This window comes from Phyllostomus hastatus, unplaced genomic scaffold, assembly GCF_019186645.2.
Source record: "Phyllostomus hastatus isolate PE091 unplaced genomic scaffold, TTU_PhHast_1.1 phas_scaffold_46, whole genome shotgun sequence".
In the NCBI taxonomy this organism is placed as follows: Eukaryota; Metazoa; Chordata; class Mammalia; order Chiroptera; family Phyllostomidae; genus Phyllostomus; species Phyllostomus hastatus.
Genome location: NW_025334032.1, coordinates 37,592,391 through 37,612,248, shown reverse-complemented (window position 1 = coordinate 37,612,248; position 19,858 = coordinate 37,592,391). Strand labels below are relative to the sequence as shown.

General features: G+C 50.3%; 1 protein-coding gene across 1 annotated transcript; it reads right to left on the bottom strand.

The window, feature by feature from the left end:
- Window positions 1–1,892: 1,892 nt before the first annotated feature.
- Window positions 1,893–14,417, bottom strand: CCDC110 (coiled-coil domain containing 110). The gene is made up of 6 exons (XM_045821252.1): window positions 14,408–14,417; window positions 13,976–14,080; window positions 6,470–6,525; window positions 6,114–6,179; window positions 4,878–4,982; window positions 1,893–4,043 (listed from the first exon to the last, which is right to left on the bottom strand). Exons 1-6 carry the CDS (start codon window positions 14,415–14,417, stop codon window positions 1,893–1,895), a joined length of 2,493 nt encoding a protein of 830 aa, XP_045677208.1.
- Between the last annotated feature and the right edge of the window lie 5,441 nt (window positions 14,418–19,858).

The window sequence follows — 19,858 nt, the reverse complement described above, 5'->3', positions numbered from 1 at the left end:
GGCCACTAGTGTCTGCTGGGAGTCATCTAGCCACACCTCTGTAAGGCCCCACATGGAAACAAAGGCTGGGGGTGCTGGCCTGCTCAGGGAGGGAAGGCTGAACTTCGAGAGAGACCTGGACCAACAGGAAGCTCTCACCAGGACCGGAGGGGAAGTTCAGCAGCAGCATATCATCTGTGTTAGGGGTCTCTCCTTGCTGCTGTAGGGGCTGATTTTTGAACAAAGCAATACCAGTGATTCAACCCTACCAAGACTGATAAAAAGGAGAAACCCCAATGGACCGATGGCCAAAATCAATGATGGGGCGTCATCACAGGTCCTCTGGATATTACGAAGATAGCAAGGAGCATCATGGACAACTTCCTGCCAATGCACTCGAGAACTTACACAAAGTGTACACATTTCTCAGAACGTGCAGATGATCACAACGGACTCAAGAATGGATAGAAAATCTGGTGACCACATCTACTCATGAAATGGATGTTGCAGTGCAAAACCTTCCCATCTGGAAGACTCTAGGCCATTGGTGAATTCTATTATGTATTTAAGGAAGAGCTCATGATAATGCCAATCCTTTTGTGCATCCTTCCAGAAAACAGAGGGTGAGGAAACACTTCCCCACACAATTTATGAGGCCAGATTTTCCCGGTGCCAAAACCAAACGAAGACATTGAGAGAAAATAATATTGAGACCAATATCTTTCTGAACATAGAAGAAACCCTTAACCAAACATTATCAAATTGAACCCAGGAGTGTATATTGAGAGGGTACTACACGACCTTTTGGAATTTATTCCAGCAATGCAAGGCTGGTACAATGTTTCAAAATTAATCATTGTGATGACCAAAGTAACAGACGAAAGGGGAAAGCACATCTCAGTAAATGCAGAGAAAGCCTTTGGTATACAGCTCAACAAGTTTGTACAGTACGCAGCCTTGGAAGCCAGAGCTAGCGTCTCCTCCGGAGCAAGGGCGGACGTGCTGACGTCCTCTGTGCCCAAGGGAATGCTGCCACCTGGAGCCACAGCAGGCGTGCTCACTCACGGTTGGACAGACTGGGGCTCCCCAGCCTCAGAGCTCTCTCCTGTGGCATCACTGACTGTGGCCCTTTGCATGTTGTCTACAGGAATGGGGGCTGGGAGAGCCAATGCAAAAAAAAAAAAAGCTAATATTCTGGCCACTGCTGTGGCCATAACAGACCATCCTTTGCCTCTGACCCTGATATCTCCTGCCTTCCATTGGAACTCATACAACTGGCTAACGTACGCAGTAGCTTACGAGTGTGGTGAGATCTCACACTGCTGACAGTTCTTGATTATATACATTAGTTTTTTAATTACAGTTCTTGACTATATATAGTCAAGACCATATATATATACACATATAAAATAAGTTTTTTAGTTAGAAATTGGAATTAAGTATACATACCTAATCTCTAAATTAAAAAACTAATCTATTCTGTTACAGAGTAATTGTAATCATATGTAAAGGCAAACTTCAAATTATTTTGTAGGAAAAAAAGTCCTTGGACAAAGGAGTTTGAAACATTGATTTTAGAAATTTATTTACACATCTTGGATGGAAGCAATTGATACAGTTTACTTGGGATGCCTGGGGAAAGAGAAAGAATTTGTTGTAAGGTGGGAGTGTCGAGCATACTTCAGAAAAATAGTAATTAACCCCCCCCCGCTCGCTCCCCAAGTTGCTTTGTGCATATTCAATGTACAGAAGTAATTATCAAGAAAATAACATGAATTCTATTAAAAGAGCAAAACCTCTAAATCTACTACAAAATAAACTGGATGCAAATCTTGCAAAATGTATTGTATCCATCTTAAAAGTTCCCATCTTATTACTGTTCTCTGACTAGTGCCCAGCAGGCTAAAGAGAGCTCACAAACTTGCTATCAACCCACCCAGAGTGTACATACCTTTCCCATCAGCAGCTGAAGGCCTGTACCTGGGCCTAGAGGTGTCTTCGTAAGTGTCGTAGCTGTCGAAATGGAATTTCTCTCTTCTTGAAATGCGACCCATTTCCGACAGGTCCCCACGCTGGCCACAGATTTTCTCACTGAGGTTCAAGTATTCTCTTCGAAGATTGCGCATCTCAAATTCCAAGGTATCTCGTTCGTTCTCTATGCTTCTCACGTAGTTCTCCAAGAGGATTTTGTCTTCCGTGAGCCTACTGATGCTGTTTTCAAAGTTCGCGTTTTCCTGGCTGTGTTTTTTCAGTTCTTCCTTTAGAATCTGATTATCTGCTTTAATTTCCATGACCATTTTTGACAACATTTCACATTCATTGCTCATGTCTGATAGACTGTTCTTATAGATACTTGCTTCGGACTTGGCGTTTTTTATTTCATTCAGAAAATTCTCTTCTGCCGTAGATCGGTACGTTTGAATGTTCTCGATTTCTCTTTCCATCATTTGTCTCGCAGCGGTAGATTCTTGTAATGTTGTTTCAAGATCAAGTTTATCGTTTTTAACCGTTTCTATTATTTGGAGAAGCGTCTCTTGTTCGGTTTTCGCCAGTCTTTCTTTCTCCTTTAGCTGCATTATCTCGAGCTGGTTTTCTTTGAGTTCATTTTCAAGGGAGCTTTTTTCCTTGACGAGCTCATATGTTTTCTTCTCTAGCACGTCCTTTTCATCTTGTATCACTAGAATATTTGTTTTCATTGCTTCCATTTCTAGGCTCATCCGCTTATTTTCATTACGGACAACGGCCATATCATTTTGAGTTTTCTGTTCTTTACTTTTCAGCTGATCTAATGTTTCAATCATTTGCTGCTTCTCCAGAGAAAGTTGGCCATTTTTTTCCTCTAGAGTTTTATTTTGTTCTTCGAGAACATTGTATTTACTGATTATTTTTTTCAGTTCTTTAAGACATTCTTTGCCATCTTCCTCTGTTTTAATTAATTTGGATTGAAGGGTGTTCTTTTCGTGAAAGAAATTCTTCAGTTGCTTTTCGTATATTTCAATTTTCTGTATCAGAGACTGTGTGGTGAAGACAAGAGATTTCATTTTGGTCTTCAGGGTTAGATTTTCATTGTCTAGTTCTGTTACTTTTTTCTGTATCTGCATAGATTCTTTTAGGTAATTCTGTAAGTACTGAATTTTTGCAACACACTGCTCTGTCACAGAGTGGACTTTGGATGTTTTCTCATTTTCAAATAATGAGCCTCGTTTTGCTGCAAATGGTTGGCTCTCTTTGTCTTTCATTTCATACTTCGTTGGGTCAAAGAACGACAGTGTGTGTTTTGGAAGTCTGGAGTGGAATTTTAAATCCATAGTATTCTTGCTAGCGATAGGAATTTCTTTATTGTTTTTCTCACTCCTTTTTCCCCTGTGTATTTCACTCTTAGATAATTTTTTACATTTCCTACAAAAAGTCAAATGCAGTTTTGACACTGTTCCCCTGAGCGGGAGTAATTTGTTTACTAATGCCTCTAATTCTAAAATTCTCTTTGATTTCATATCTTCATTTAAGTTACTTTTTGTATTTTCTTCCTTAATAAAGTTACTATTTTCCTTGTGAATGGGGGACAGGTCACATGTCGTATTACCTTGAAAATTTGTATCCATTTTTAAAGTTTGAATTTCATTTGTAAGTGCCAGTTCCTTGTCCTGTGACTGCTGAAGCTCTTCCTTCATTTGCTTGATGGAATGGCAAATATCGTCTAAATTTTCACAAAATCCATGCTTGAGGAAAGGCACAGTAATTTTGGACTTATCCAGAATTACTGTATCAGCTTGAGACACGACATTTTGAGGCGCATTAGGTAGAAAACTATAAAGGTTATTATAATTCTTGAACACATCAGAATTTTCTGAAGAGCTCATAGTTACGTTTGAAGCTGAATTATCTGTTGAAGTTCTCAGAGTTAGTATGTCCTTGGAATGTATCTGGGGCGGGAGATGTAGACCCTGAGAGAGACCGTTCGCACTATTGCTGCTGAATTTTTCTTCCACTGAATGAAGAGTCCTCGAATCCTCAAAATGATGAATTTTCTCCATGGAAAGGATTTCTTCTTGATTCTCTGTAGGCTAGTAACAATAAAAAGCACACGATAAATGTATTGTCATTTGCCACATGACCAAACACAGATAATGTTTTGTGGAGAATTTATATTTGCAAGCAAACAAACAAACAAACAAGTGAACGAACATTTAATCATTTCTACAGCAAAGAAGCCTAACAGGTGTGATCGATTTTCTCCGGGCAATCGAACAACAGTTGAGATCTACAACTCTGGTCTTAGCAATATGCTTAGAAGTTGTACTTATTTCCTTAGCAGGTGAGATCCATGGATCAACCCCTCAATTTCAGAAATAGACGTTTGGCATCTCTCAGGAGACCATCCTTGATAGACTGGAAAGATAGGAGCCATAGGACAAATGGAAATTTAAGGAGAATGAATATTTCCGCCACTGGGCTATCCGTGCGCCTTGGCTTGCGGTCCGAGTTTCAGATGATTCGAGGGTTGTGACTGTCCTGGAGAATGTGGGTTCTAATCATACAGACACGGGGACGGTGGTTTGGGCCTGCCCCAAGGAATCACTCTGGGTCTGGGTTGGTCCTAAAGTAGAAAAACTCAATCAAAAGTGGACAGATGGGCTATTAAACGGCCTCGTGTTTCAGTTATATGGGGATCTGTTGGTGTCTGGACTGAGTTAAATACTCCTTCTACATTTTCCTGAGGGCAATGGGGTGCCGCAGAAGTGTGGGGGTAAATGCACGTCTTTTAGGGTTTTCAAGGACAGGAATTTCCCTATTTTCATCTCTGGAGGCAAGGGAAAATGTAAAGTTGAAGGTAAACTGGTGGCAGTAACATTTTTGAAATTCCTAAATATAGAATGATTTTGTATAGAATAACGTACCTTTTCAATGTGTGTGTTGAATATTAGATTTCTTTCAGAGCTAAACTGTGGGTTTTCTACTTCAATAATACTTTTGTTCAATATTTCACTGATTTCAGACTGTACCTTTAAAAGATAAATTGAGAATGTTAGGATTTAATTTCAAGTTTATAAACATGTATGAAGGTACAGGAGTAATAGATATTATATTAAAAGATACCTTTTAATTTCCTGCACATAAAAATTCTTTCCCATCCCATATCATATAAAATAAATTTAATTTATTATAATCTCTATAATTAAAGATATCAAATTGTACCTTCATGATGTGATTATAAAATTAGAAAGACTCAACTTAGGAAAACAATAAAATCTCCAGCAATTCAGATAATTCTATATGCTTGATTTTTACATTGTTGAACCAATCAGAGACCTTTGATCTGTGATATCAGAATGGAACCCACTCTGTCACCCTCAGGAATGTATCTTCTTTCCCCATTCCCCTGCAATTGCTTTAAATGCAAGAATATTGGGGGGAAGCTTACATGGGGTCTTCAGTGAATACGTGCTGGGTTCTGCACCCCCAGTGTTCATGCCCTAACCTTCTCTTAACAACACCCAGTATTTCTTCTGGAGAAAGTCCCTGTGCCTGGGGTGGTGCTGATCCCACTCCCATCTCCAGCGTGGTGGGTGGCTCCGTGCCAGCCGGGCCCAGCGGTGGCCCCCTTCGCACAGGGACTGATCCAGGCATCCTGTAGGACCCGGTCTGGGCAACCAGAAGCAGGCCAAGAAACTCAGTGTAAACTGGTGAGAGAGACAAGCACGGCCCTTCTGTCTGCCCAGAATCTGGAGGGATGTAGGCAAAGCAAGTCAGGGTGTGGCTGTTTCCTTGATGACATGAGTCCCAATCACATGGATGCAGCCATCCCCATGTGAAAATCCCTAGGATTTTCAGTTACCTGAGCTAATGCACGTTTTCCCTTGGTTTGGGTTAGATTTTAGGTCACTTTTAACCAGAGTCCCTACTGGCAGTCCCTACTGGTAGTCCCTATTGGTAGCACTTTTAAACATGTTTTTAAAAATCCGCGAGTGCTGCTTCTTTTTGTCTTAAATCCAAATGTAACAGAATATTGCTTTCTCCAGATTTTGAGCCTAGAAAATGTTGCGACCCCTGTCCAGTAATCAGTGGGTCGGTGAGAAATGTGGGTGGTGTCTTAGGTTTGGGTATCTCCTGCGTGCGGGTTAGCTGAAACATACCATGCTGACGTTCTGCAGAGTCTGTATCCGGAGAGCCTGAAACGATTCCAGTTGATGCTGAAGGGCCTTTAACGAGATGAAACGGGGCGTGAGACAGTGCTTTTGCGTAAGTGAACACGTACTTGAACTGTTACATACTTTTTTATATCCCAGAGTTGCCATTTGCCAGAAAGGACCACGTGAGGGTCAGGTGACTCCCATTCTTGGTCGTTCTTGCTAACTCTCCAAGGCATTTTCATGAAGGTTTTTTTTTTTTTATTTTGGTGGATAACCCAAATGCATTTAGGAAGTATTTACTCTGAAAAACATCAGCCTTGACACAAATATTTGGAGAAAATAAAATGAAATATACTCACTTTTAATGCTGATTGTGGTTGAAGTTGATTTTCTGATTCTGATACGCAGCCAAATTCTAAAGAGAACATTTCGACAACCAGGTGATTTAATTCCGAAGTTTGGTTTTTAAACAACTGCCATGGAAAGTGGTCTCCTAACTTTTGGGGACGGCGGGGAGAAGAGCTGATGAGAATCCGAGGTTCCCTTTAGGAAGAACCTGATGCTACTCACATGATACGTTTAAGAAACAATTATTTTCACTCAAAATATCTAGTTGAGGTTGTCATAGTGGTTTTATCTTTAGAACTGTGAACTTGTAACACCAAACCTGAAACTCTCAACAATTCAAATATCTCTGTTTGTTTCTGGGATACAGACTTTTTTTTTTTTTGTAAAACTACCGCTAATCCTTGTGCCGTGGAGACCCTGGGCAAACTACTGTATAGGTCGTCGTGTCTATGAAACGACCAGGTCGTGTTTTTTCTCCTTACCCTGAAAACAAGTTGGATCGACGGAGCACCATTTCTCTCGTGCTCTTAAAGTGGTACACACACCCACCCATGCACGTGGTCCCCCCTAGGCAGTCGACTGCAGACCTCCATGGGGAGAGGCGACAGCAATTGGTGGACTCACAGCCCTCCCTGTTCAAACGTGTGGCTGCTTGCTTTGTGAACTTTTATTCAAGAATTTAAAAAAAAATAGCATGCAGCGTCCTGAAGGAAATGGAGGTTAGGGTAGAATGTGTCCCTGGGCTGACTACTTCCGCCCTGAGCGGAGGTTTTGAAGTCGGTCGGCGCGTCGTCTTCTTCGTCTTCTTCGGGATGGCGGTCTGCCAGATCTTACAGACGACAACGGAGGCAAAGAATGACACGCCCCGCCCACCTCCCCACCCACCTCCCCTCCCTGCCCTCTGGCCCGGCCCGCACCACCCAGAGGCCAACTCCAGTTCAGGGCCTGGGGCCGTGGAGCCCGTTGGAGGACCCCACCTCCGTCGGAGGGCAGGGAGGGACAGCCCGGGCACTTGGGTGTTGCTCAGCTTCGCCCCTCCCCGGGGAAAAACGGGCGTCTGAAGCGTCTATGCCAGAGGGAGCGAGGGGAACCCCCGTGAGCTCAAAGCTGGGCAGACTGTAAACGACCTCTGCTGATGAACTCCCACAGCTCAAAATGCAAATCAGAACGAGCGGGTCATCCCACGGCCCAGAACGAACTGTTGTTCGTTTCCAGTCCGCGCCCTCCCCGTGCGCAAATGTGGGGAAAACAGAATGATTTTGGAACAGTGGGGTCATATCACTCACGCTGCTTTTAAACAAATTCGATGTACTCAATAGAATAAATGCTGCAAATTCATGCTGTATTCAGATTTGTTTCCTCTACATGAGAGATTACTTCCTGTGAGGTCACTCTAAACTAATGGAAATATATCATGAACAGGATTACGAGGCTGGAATTTTAACGTTTTTTAGTAACAGACATTTCTGTCGCAGCCAGTGTGGTTCTGCTCGCTGCCGAGCAAGGGAGCGAGTTAGGAGAGGTCAGCACCCCACTGCCTCCACAGCGCCTTTCCCCGCTCGCTCTTCAGGATACTTGCTAGTTTTACACTGTTTTCACGCTGCGAGGTTTTGTGATGTCCAATTTTCTTCTGTCACCGTAACTCCCACAAAGCTATGTTAACACCGCGATGGGCCATTGTCACCGTAAACAGTTGCAGCCCCACTCTGCTCCGAACCGATCTGCTGTCCAGAATCCCGGCTCCTCCCTGCACCTGCAGCCTCAGCCTCCCGTCTCCGCGTCTCCTCACGGACCTCCTGGCTCCTCAGGAGGACTTGCAAGTAAGTTCAAGGCTCAAAGCAGGGTTTCTTTTGCGGAAAACCAAAGTAAGAAATACGGGGCCAAAAGAAATGCAGAGACGCAGTCAGCGAATACAGGAGAGGACAGACTGTGAAGGCAGAAGAGGGAGTTTTCATCCTGGCTTAGGTTTCCTGTGGCTTGTACCCCAGACCCTCCCCCTGCCCCCCCTTTCTCGACCTCCAGGGGCTGTTTGCACAGTTACCGGGCTGCTGCCGTCACAGGGCTCGTGGCCGCCCGAGCGCCTGAGCTCAGCGTGTCTGTCATCTTGTCGTCCTCCCCGAGTCCCTCTGGTCTCAGGAGCCACTGTGCTTTCCTTTGGGTTTTTCTGTGGCCTCACTGGTGGGTGGGGGCACCTGGGGGGAGGGGAGATGCTCTGGAGGCTGTGACGTCTTCGTGGGAGGACGTGACCTCTGTGGTCCTGGGGTGGTTCCCCCAGACTTTGGTTAGAAATCTAGTGGGCGGTGTATCCTGTTTCCATGGGGACGCGCTCTGTTGATGGGGATCCGTACAGTTCGCGGAGTCCGCGGCCGGGGTTGCCCCGCGCGGTTGTACAGGTTGTTCACGGCACCTGGCGCCCGGCCAGGAGGGCGGGCGAGGGCTGGGTTCACCCCGTGCTCCGCTCTGACGGGCTAACCGCACCTGCGAGGGTTTACCACCAGCGGGAGGAGGGTGCGCCTTTCCCCGCACCCCACAGCGGCCCCTCCACGGGCTGGTGGGGGCCTCTCCAGAGCGTTTCCTCCCCTCCCAGCCAACTGAGCGCCCGTGGATGAGCCTCTAGCTGTTCCCATCCGCTCCAGCAGCAGCTCCTCTCCACCACCCAAACGCCGGTGCGCAGAAACACGGCACTTCCCCCTCCTTCTGTATGCACGTCGGCAGGGGTGCGGCGGGGGGGGAGGGGGGCACTCGTGAGTATTTCACTTGCTTGGTTGCTCCTGAAGGTCAAGGCGGAGGGAGGGGCCAGGCTGTAGTTTGCTCAGCCACGATCTTCTGTTCTGATCTCCGGCTTCCACTTTCTAATGGTACGTCCCGGGCAGGTGCCCCTTCCTTCTCAGTTGCTGCTGGTGATGTTTTTATGAGTTTTCCAGCTTTTTAAAAAAAATTTGTTTGGTGGTTGTTCATTTCATTTCGGTTCTAGGGGAGGGAGGCCCGGGATCTTGCGTGGCTCTAGAATCTCTACGTGAAAGCGTAGAAAAATGTTTATGAGTTCATGACTTAGCCTGAAGTCATGTTTCACGTTTGAGTGGTTTTGTGTGGTTCTAAAAGTCTCATCGTGAAAGCGCAGGGACGTTTTTAGGAGTTGACGGTTTAGCCTTAAGTCGGCTTTCCCGTTTCAGTGGGCCACTCCCTCACACTCGGGTGCCCGCTCTGCCGGGGGCCCTGCTGTGGGTCTGCAGGCAGGCAGGGCACGCGAGAGCACGGCCCCTGCGCTCACGGTGCCCCCGTTCTGGCGGAGCAGACGGGGAAAACGCAGACAAAGAAGCGAACCTGATAACCCGATACTTGCCAACAGCGGTAAGTGACACAGGGAAAACGAGCTAATGGGACCGTGAGTGAGGCTGGTTAGGCAAGGCCTGTCTGCTCATCCGACTCCTGCGTCCTAAGGAGGGACCAGCTGTGCGAACAGCTGTGGGCAAAGACTGGGAGCAGAGGGAGCGGCCAGGTCCTGAAGCAGAACAGGCTTCTGTTTGCAGAGCAGAAGGAGAGCCCACCGGCGCCACTTACCCAGCAGATGGGAGCTCGGTGAGGTCAGAGGTCAGGGAGAGCTGGCCCAGGTCACGTGGGGCCTCAAGGGCCAGCTGGAGGGGTCTGGCTTTGATTTTCAGGGGAGGGGAAGCATCGGGTGTCTCAGCCACGAGGATGATTTGATCTGACGCTCTGGGCGTGGTGGTAACGGGTGGTGAGGTGGCTGCTGTAGGGCCACTGCGAAGATCCAAGTGAGAGACAGGGTGGCTGGGGCTAGAACGGGCTGGGGGAGGAGGGGAAAACAGGCGGATTCATACTGTGCTTTGGGGATGCAAGCAGCGGCATTGCTGGAGGGTTAGACGTGGCCAGGGGACTGGAATGAAGGAGGACCCTCCGGGTTCTGGTGAGAGCAGGTGGATGGATGATGACGTCATTTGCCGACGAGAGAGAACGGAGTAAGGACGTGGGTTAGGGAAGACACTTTTAGAGACACTGAGGTTAGTTTTTCTGTGAGATACCCGAGTGGCGATGCCAACAGGCCATGGGCTGTTCCGGTCCCTGGTTCTGGCGAGTGGCTTGAACACCGTATTGGGCAGCAGAGACATCCCTGCTGGCCCGGGCCAGGGCAGTTCCTGTGTGGCGACAGGGACAGAGCCCAGATGAGGTGTCTTGAGAGGAGACTGCACCGTGATGGTTGGTTCGGCATCGGCACAGGCAACTCTGTCAGTTTTACTGTGGAAGGTGATACGGTGCCTAATGGGACAGGGGACGTGCTGGGCGAGGTGTAAGATGGAGAAGGGCCTTCCAACCGTGGGAGACTCCAGCATGCCTGCTTGCTGCTGGAATCCTATGGTGGAACGGAGGAGGAGGAGAAGCATTCTGGAGAAGGAGGGAGGCGAATCGCAGAAGCCGAGGACTTGAGAGTGCCAAGAGAGATGGGATCTGGATGCAGTGACCTTGGAGGTCGCAGTGACCTTGGAGGTGGGCGCCCGGGTCGGCGGGAGAGCTGGAACAGCAGGTGTGAAGGCAGAGAGAGGGTGAGGGGGTTTGGGTCGGCGGCTTCTATTTTTTTTTCCTGTGGTAGGAGATCAGGTCACATGTTGAGAGGCAGAGGCAAGAGGTGTCGACACGAGAAGAGTGAAATAGTATCTTGGAGAGGGTTTGGAGAAGCATTTTCTGGGAAATAAAGTAAGTTTTCCAGCTAGCACTGAGATCCATGGCGTGACTCAGAAGGGCGTGCTTCTCCCGGCAATGTTCAGATGATTCAGGGAAGACACGGAGTGGGCAGAGAGGCGGACTTTTCTACTTTTAAAAGCTACTAAAATCATATTTTGTTTTTCTTAAGAGTTTCCTATGACTGCTGCTGATGCTGAAAGGAACGACGATTTTAAGATTTAGCAATACTTACTTAAGAAACCATGCAGAGTCATGGGACTCCCGAACAGGAAGAGAGATGGTCAGAGAATCATGGGGGAGAGAACACAGCCACTGCGGCCATTCGCTATGACCCTGGTCCGTGGACAGTGCTGGGGGCGCTACAGACTCAGGAGAAGATTAGGTCCCAGCCCTGGAGAAGCTTATACTCTTGGGAAGGCAAGAAATACTATTCATGTCACATGAGTCTTCACTTCTCTGTTTCACACTGAAGTGTCAGAAGTGAAAAACAAAATAATCGCCACGGGAGTGACTTCTGAGTCAGGTAAGTGAAGGTATGGGGGGATTCATTCGGAAGCTGACAGGAGGTTATGGCGTATTCGGGGTACACAGAAGCCATCAAGTGCGTACATGTAGCTAACGGATGGGTTTTATACGCGCTGAAGACGCCCTGTAGCCAAAGTCTTGTCATTCTTGGGTTCAGATACCGAGTTTTGCTGTGACAACTCTGATGCATTCCTAGAAGGAGCTGTTCTGCAAAGCCTTGGGCGGTGGGGTGGCACCTGCCCCAGGCCTTGCTGTGGGAGCCTCGGGCTGGAATCACACGTGCCGTGAGGGGCAGTTCTAGGCAGTGTCCAGTCTGCAGGTACGCCCCTGGGCACGGTGCTTGGTGCACAGTCCATGCTCAAACAACGTTTCACCATCACTCAGAGGCAAGCGCGTTATCAGTACGATGATGATTCCCTACATTTACAATTTCCACTCGTGATGGAGAAGGGGATGGCTGCTCAGAGCTCTCAGAGGCACCCCGTTTTGGTCCGAATAAAACCCCAAATCCTCACGTGGAACCGCCGAGCCCCTCCCCAAGAGTTTGCTCTCTGAACTCTCCTCCTGCCCCCTCCTGTCTGCTCTGCTCTGGACCCTTGGCTGTTCCCAGATGAGCCGGGCAGGCCGCTGCCCCAGGGCCTTCGCAGCTGCCTCCTTCTGCCTGGAATGCCCTCACCCGGGACATCTGCCTTGAATCCTCCTTCCTCTCTTCGCCTCTCGGCTCAGAAGTCCCCTGTTCAGTGAGGTCTGCCCCTGCCCTACTTGAAATAGAATTGCATACTCCCCACCCACCTCTGGGTCCCCTACCCCCCTCCTTGCCTTCCTTTCCTGGTAGGATTTACTTCCATCTCACACATAATACCCTTTGTCACCCCCACGAGGAGGCACGCTTCAAGTGCCCGGGGATCGTGTGTGTGTGTTCTGTTCACTGTTGGATCTCCAGCACCTAGGACAGCGCCTGCTCACAAATACGTGTTGGCTGAAGGAATGACCGACCGCCCAGAGGGGCGCAGGGTGCTCGGAACCACGCACGGGGCACCCTGGAGTTTGGAAGTCTCTCTCACATCCCCATCCAATACATCGAGGCTGATTCCTCGATGAACCAGGCTAATTCCTGGTTCTTCCACTTTTATTTATTTATTTTTATGATGCAGGTTTTATTTATTTTTTGTCCTTTTAAAATCAAAGAGACTTAGCCCTGGCTGGTGTAGCTCAGTGGATTGAGCACAGGCTGTGAGCCAGGCATCGCAGGTTCGATTCCCAGTGAGGGCACATGCCTGGGTTGCAGGCCATGACCCCCAGCAACTGCATGTTGATGTTTCTCTCTCTCTCTTTCTCCCTCCCTTCCCTCTTTAAAAGTAAATAAATAAATAAAATCTTAGAAAGAAGAGTCCTTTTCTTAAAAAAAAATCAAAGAGACTTCAGAAATACTACACGAGCTCTTGTAACTCAGCTTTATGTATGCAAACCAGGCCAGTAGTCTGTAGTACTCAGGACATGGATCCTTGGTGACAGTGAAGCATAAATAGAAAAACAGATTGGGGAGGGACAAAGTCTCCCCTGCTGATCTGGTCCTTAGGGCACTGGCATCCTGAATCCCCATGCCTCAGTCTTCCCTGGCACATCTCACTGAGCACCGGGCGCTTCTGAGAGCTGTGCAGCCCGCGGCTTCTGTCCGCAAGGGGAGACTCTGAGGTTCTCAGTTCCCCTGGCTGGGTCTGTACACTCACTTTATCCATGGTTCACGTGCGGCTCGAAAAACTGGAGCTTTTTGGTCATTTCCAACACCCTCCCCACTGAACACCCTGTAGTCCACACTGTTTACTATAGAAAGCATTAACTTTTGGAAAAAGTATATTATCTTTGTAGTGTCTTGAAAAAGTCAACAGCTCTTACTTGGTATTGAGAGACCCAGTGTCATCCAGGGTGTTGTTGAATACCTACCCCGCTGAATACCAGGCTCTCTCACTTGCTGCCTGTGTGACCTTGGGGAGTTCGTTAACCTCTCTGTGCCTCAGTTTCCTCACTTGTAATATGGGGATAATGGTAGTAACTACTTCATAGCGTTGCTGTGAGATTAAATGAGTTGGTACATTTAAATGCGTTGAGTGATATCCGACATCAAGCAATGTGCCGTTTTTGCTATGATTAGTACCATATAATTGTGACCTGAAGTGTGTATGTGTTGGAAGGACCCCAGTCGGGCGAGTGGATTGTGGCATTTACCCGATGCCTGCAGTGAAAGGGCGGACCGTTTCTCACCGCCCTCGGAGCTTTGGTCCTGGAGCTCTTACCTGTTTCACTGCCACCGCTTTCCTTTATGCACTCAGAGGAATTGAGGATCTTGGATGCGGAAAGGAGGACGCAGTCAACTTCATCCTTGTCCTGATGATGCTTTTCTGTAACGGAACCAGACACAGCTTTTGGTTTTGTTGGGAGAAGGGAGGCGAGGCGTGAGGATTCGGGACGCCGACGCCCCAAGCGGCCACGGGAGGGCGCGCTGGGGCCACGCAGCGGCGGCTGGACCCGGTGACTGGTGGCTGGGAGCTACCGCAGGGCGCAGGGCTGGAGGCGGCACTTTTCTCGGGGTGAGTCAAGAAAATCACACTCCAGACTGGACCCGTTTAGGGGATGTAGGGGCCAGTCCGGAGGAGGCGGCACCCTCCGCCACTCGTCCACCGTCCACGGGTCCCCATCAGGGGCCGGCACCCTGTCCCGGCTCTTACCGGGGCTCATTGCTGCTGCTCAAGCTCTCTTTTCGTCCCAACTGCCTCCCCCCACACATTCCGCTCAGTTGCTTCGCGCTGGGGCAGCCCGTTGCCTGGTAACGGGGTGGCCTGGATGCACGCGCGCACACGGGCACGAGCCTGGGTGGGGGTAGGGGGAGGAGGAAGGTGCGCGCTTGGATGGGGGTCCTGCGTCTGGGATGCCCCGCCGGAGCCGCTTCGGGCACAGCTGCATGGTGAGAAGGTCCCAGCGTTTGCCGTGCTCTCCAGAACCCAGGGACAATCTCACTGGGGCGCATTCCTACTCACCACGCCCTCCCTGCTGACCCACAACTTGTAGGACCAACGCTGTGTCGGGAAGGGACTGTTTGGAGACAACCGAACACCTGGGAACTTTTTGCCTTCTTTCTTATCACAACTTCATGGTTTGTTTCACCGTTTCCGCCCTCCAATTTCAAACCACCCATCAGAGCAGTAAAGGACTTCTGTTTGCCATGGTGAAAAGAAGACCCCATTACCAGTAATGAACTTAAAATCACAATGTATTAACATACGCACGTGACAGCTGCCCCAGAGGCGCCGGCCCTCCTCTGTCCAAGCGCCCTGATTCGCCGGTACCTGGGGAAACCCCTCGCTGAAGAGGGATGTCGGCGTTGGTGTTGGCGTTGGCGTTGGCGTTGGCGCTGGCGCTGGCGCTGGGTCCGCTAAGGCCTGGTCGGTGGCAGCGCGTCTGTGCCGCTGAGAAAATGGTGCTCTTCAAGGAAACATTTGAAATGAGTAAATATTCATTTTGTAATAACAACCACTACAGATTTCGAAGGGAAAATGTAGACAAAACAAAACAGAACTGCTACACAGTGTCTCATTGCTCCTGGATACACATTAAGGTGTCTTTTATAAAAAGACACTCTTCGGCATGGGCAGGACACCGCCATTAATATTTGGAGATTAGCACTGATACAGTAATCCCATCTAACCCTCAGACCCCACTGAAGCTTCCCCCGTCCTCCCAGTGATGTCCTTTGTTAACACAAAAGGATCCAGCCCAGAATCCCGCACGCGTGTGGCTGTTGTGCCGGGTCTCTTCGCTCAGCTCGTGGGCTCAGCACTTCCTGTCTTACTCAGTGGGTCAGAGTGGGTGATCTTCTGTCGTGGACGTGATTTCTGTGGCCGCCCACATCCCCCTAACTGGGGCCGTGGGGTTCCTTGAGCTGGCTTCTGTGTGCTTTCGACACCTGGCCTTTGCTGCCGGAGCACGTGTTCCGTTCCTTGGCGTGCCCAGCCGCCCCAGGCCCCTCCCGCACTCTGCCAGCCCCAGCCTGCACACTGGCCGTTTCTCCAAGGAGCCTGTGTTTGTTTCAGGGGAGGAGGGCTTGTAGCAGCCAGGGTGTGAGTGCCAGGCGTGCCTGTTGCCCTCCGGGTGTAGCTGCCCTCAGACCACCTCAGCGGGGAGCTGGGGAATGTCTGTGTGTGTGTGTCTGCGTGTGTGTGTGTGTGTACATCACACACACAGGCACACATGCGCACCCTTATTATTTCTGTATCTGTTTATCTACGTTGAGTGCCATGAGTTCGCGATGCCTCCAGTTCCCATCTGACATCACCGCGTTGTTTCCCGTCTGATCGTCCCCGTGGGTGTGGTTTCCCCTGCCAACGGTGAGAAAGTTGACTCTCATTGTCCTTTATCTATTTACTTACGTGGGCAATGCCAGGCCCTCACCCTAGATCCACGAGGAGCCCCGGGCCCTCCCCTTTAGGTTCCAGTACCCTGCACACTCCCTCCCCCGCCTTCAGACTCTGGACCCCGTGTTGGGCCTCCCCTCCTCCCAGACACACTCCCCACCCCCCTTGAGCTCTGTCACCCGCTGTGGGCCTCCTCTCTGCGGAGAAGACCCGCACGTCCTCCCTGGGCTCTGAAACCACACAGCAGCCAGCGCCCCGCAGGGCCTCGCTCCACACCCCGCTCTGCTCTGCCCTCTGGTTTCCGCGCTCCCCACCCGTGGGCGCTCTCCTTTCCCTCCCTGGGACTGGACACCAACGTCTGTCCTTGCGAGGCCAGGAGATGGTTCTCCCGTGCTTTATTATAAGCGCTGAATTGTTTCACCATCATGTCTAGATTCACTGTTCATCCGGAGTTGATTTTCATAGAGCCTGAGGCGGGTGTCAGTGTCCATTTTTTATGGGTATCCTCTTGACCCCCCATTTATTGTGAAGGACATAGTTTCCCACACCAGCTGTCTACTTGAAGACGTTGTAAGATATGTTGTTCTTACGGGTGCCCTCCTTCTACCTCCTTGACCCTGAAGTTCCTCATTGCCAAGTTGCTCAAGTCGAGGAAGATGATTATTTGCTTGCTAAGAACATACATTAGAATTAGACAAAGGGAGGAATGTAGGGAAAGTTTCTTCAGATTCCAGGATGGAGAAAACTGCATTCTCCCGAGTGAGACCGCGGGGCAGCCCGGGGCCTCTGCGACCCTCCCAGGCTCTTTGCCTGCCGTGGGGCACTCGGCATCTTCGACAGCACGCAGGTGTTTGACGCATGGAAAGGACGGGTCGCTGGTGTTCAGAGAAGTCTGGCAAAATGTGCACTGCGCTTGCTGGGGCCGCCTGTGCCTGCTCCCGCTCCCACTTCAAACCAGTAGACAAAGTTTAGAATCCAGGCGCTCTCTCTGGGGGATGTTAAATTTCCTCCACTTCTGCCGTAATTAGGATCCCAGTGTTTGAGCTTTTGGTGAAATATTCTTGCTTACATTGCCCAGAGTTGCGTTGGGGAAAACCGCCGCGTGGGAAGGTTGGGAACTTTCCAAACCCTCCGTAAACTGGGCAGTGCTGGCTTCCTGATTCTGAGACCCTGGTTCTGCCCAGACCAGTTTGTTTTAATGCCCCCCCCCCCCGCCCCCGCAATGAATTACAGTTTTAGGTGATAGGACAGCATTTCATCTAAGTTTTACAAGAGTAAGGAGGTAAACACAATGAATGCTAGAGCTGAAAGTTCCTGTTTCCCGATGTGACCTCACGCTTGGCCAGCACGGCGTTCTCAGCGCGGAGCGGCTGCTGCCCGTCCGCTCGGCCTCGGAGCAGACGGACCGTCGTGGGCTGCGCCTTGGCCGGCCACATGCGTCAGCCGTCCCACCGCTGCCCTGACAGTGTCTCAGTTTTCCTTGATTGTGAAGTTCATTGCTAAAGGACAGAATTTAATGAAGGCTGTGCTGCCCGTGAAAAAACATCTCTGAGTCACGCGGTGTCCGAATCTTCGAACGGTAGCTGCTCGCGGAGAATGCGTCTTCACCTGCTGACCGACAGCTGCGGGGCCGAGGCTCTGCACGCGGTGCGTGAGCCCTGCACCCAAACAAGCTGGGCGAGGCTATTCTTAGCCGCGTGTCGGCCGACTAGAATGCTTCTGGGTTTTTTAGCTGCAGAAGGTCTTGAATCCTGAGATGGCAAGGCTCTCCTTAATCACAGCTGAGATCTGTAGTATATGCAAAAATAACCAAACCACTCCTGGGATGTAACAAATTGGGGCATTTGTCCTAAGGCTAGCGCTTTGGTTGCGGGGGCGGGGGCGAGGGGGGAGCCGTATGTGCTGGCGACAGAAAGTCTTGGGTGGGTCGTGGGCCACCGGCTGCTCAAGGACCTGACCTCCACACCCAGCCTTCTGTAAGTGTCCTCTAGGGGTCGCTGTCACCCGCTCATGTCTGTGCAGGGGAATCCGCCCACCGCTCACCAAGGGCAGCCAGCAGCTTTGGCCCTCAAGGCGCTGAATGCCACTGTAAGAAGGCTTATTAATAGCAGCGTGGTGGGGATACTGAGAGAGTCGAGCTGGTCTAACTCTTAAGTCCTTGGGTGTGCTGAAGGGATCACCATAGAGAAATAGGAGGGAGCCTGAGCAGGCACAGGTGTTCGAGGGAGAGATATTCTTAGCACGGTTAGAGTTTCTGAGCATGTCTGCACGCTGAGGGGAGGGAGTCAGAGAGAGAGAGAGGCTGAGTGGGAAAAACAAGCTGGGAAGGGGACGTGAAGAGCAGGGCAGTGGGCACGGCTCGGCCCAGGCCGCCAGGGGATTAACAGTCTCCCCGACTTGCGGAGGTTTGGCATCCTGCGCAGACGACCCAGAGCCGCCCTTGGCCGCGACAGACCGAAGCCCTGGGGATGCCCTTGCTCCCGAACGAGGCGCTGGGGTCAGACGAGGGCTCTGTTTGTGCCGCTGACTGACGGGGAGCAGCTGAAGGCTGTGGTCAACCCGAGTCTTTCATTCTTCCTTAGCGTGCAACCCCTTTTCAGTGGGGTGCACGTGCTCCCCACTGGGCCTGCGGCCGCCCGTGTCAGGGGGGCTGGGGTAACCTCTGCGGACACTATGGCACAGACTTCCGCTGGGACGCGCCCTGGGGTGTGTGACAGTGTGTGACAGCCCGGGGTTAGGTGCCCCCACACAGCTTTTACAGTCGCCTCGTAGTAGCAACGCCACCTTTACCTTCCAGCCCGCCAATCCCCACGCCTTTTCACGATTCTGGAGGGGGAACTGGGTTGCTTTTCAGTTTTCTCCACTGCTGCTTTGGATGGTAACTTTCTCAGGTTTTCTGGGTCAGTTATCATGCTGTCTAGCTTCCAAATTTTTAAGTTTGTGTCTTTCCCACATCAAAATACTTTAAAATAGCATCTGAGCCAAACATGTAATGTATTGTAGACCCATTCATGTCTTTGACCTCCAAATTTCTTATTTCTGTAGCTCTGTTAGTGAATTTCTGTTTTGGGTGCATGGGTTCCGACTGCGAACTCAAAGGCCTGCAGCTGCCAGGTGGGTGTTCTGGCCCCTCCCACTGGGTCAAAACCTGGGAAGGGTCAGGGTCAGGGTCAGGGATATTGGTGGCGTTTGGGAGAATCCCAGAGCAGTACCACTCGTGCCCTATCTCTCACCTCGGACGACAGGAGAAAACTTGCTCCAGACCCACGGACAGCATCTGCAGAAGGCTGGAGGCGACTTCGTGACGAGGTCACGAGGCAAGGGAGCAAGAGACGGTTTCCACCTCCCCACTCTGCTGGCTCCCCATGTTCCTCCTGGGAGGGGACAGTTGCAGACGTTCCCGTGTGTCCCCAGTGAGGAGCGTGGGAAACAGACAAGACGTGCCAGGGGCATTGTCACAGCCCTGCCGTAGGACAGGCCAGAACTTTCCAGGAGGTCGAGCCTGACGCCAGGGAAGGCTGAGCCTCTGCTTTTGGAGGTGTTGGTAGGGGTGTGGTTATTGCCTGGTCCCAACTATGCCCAGAAAACAGACTGGTGTAGGGAACCTTGGACCCCAGGGGACCAGAAGCCCCTCCCTCCTTCAGGAGGCCCCCTAAACTGTCTCCTCTTGGGGGTCCTAACTTGGGGAGGAGGAGGTGGTGGCGAACAACCTCCGAGTACAAAGAAACAGCCCTCATGGAGTCTGACCCTTGAATCTGACTATTTATC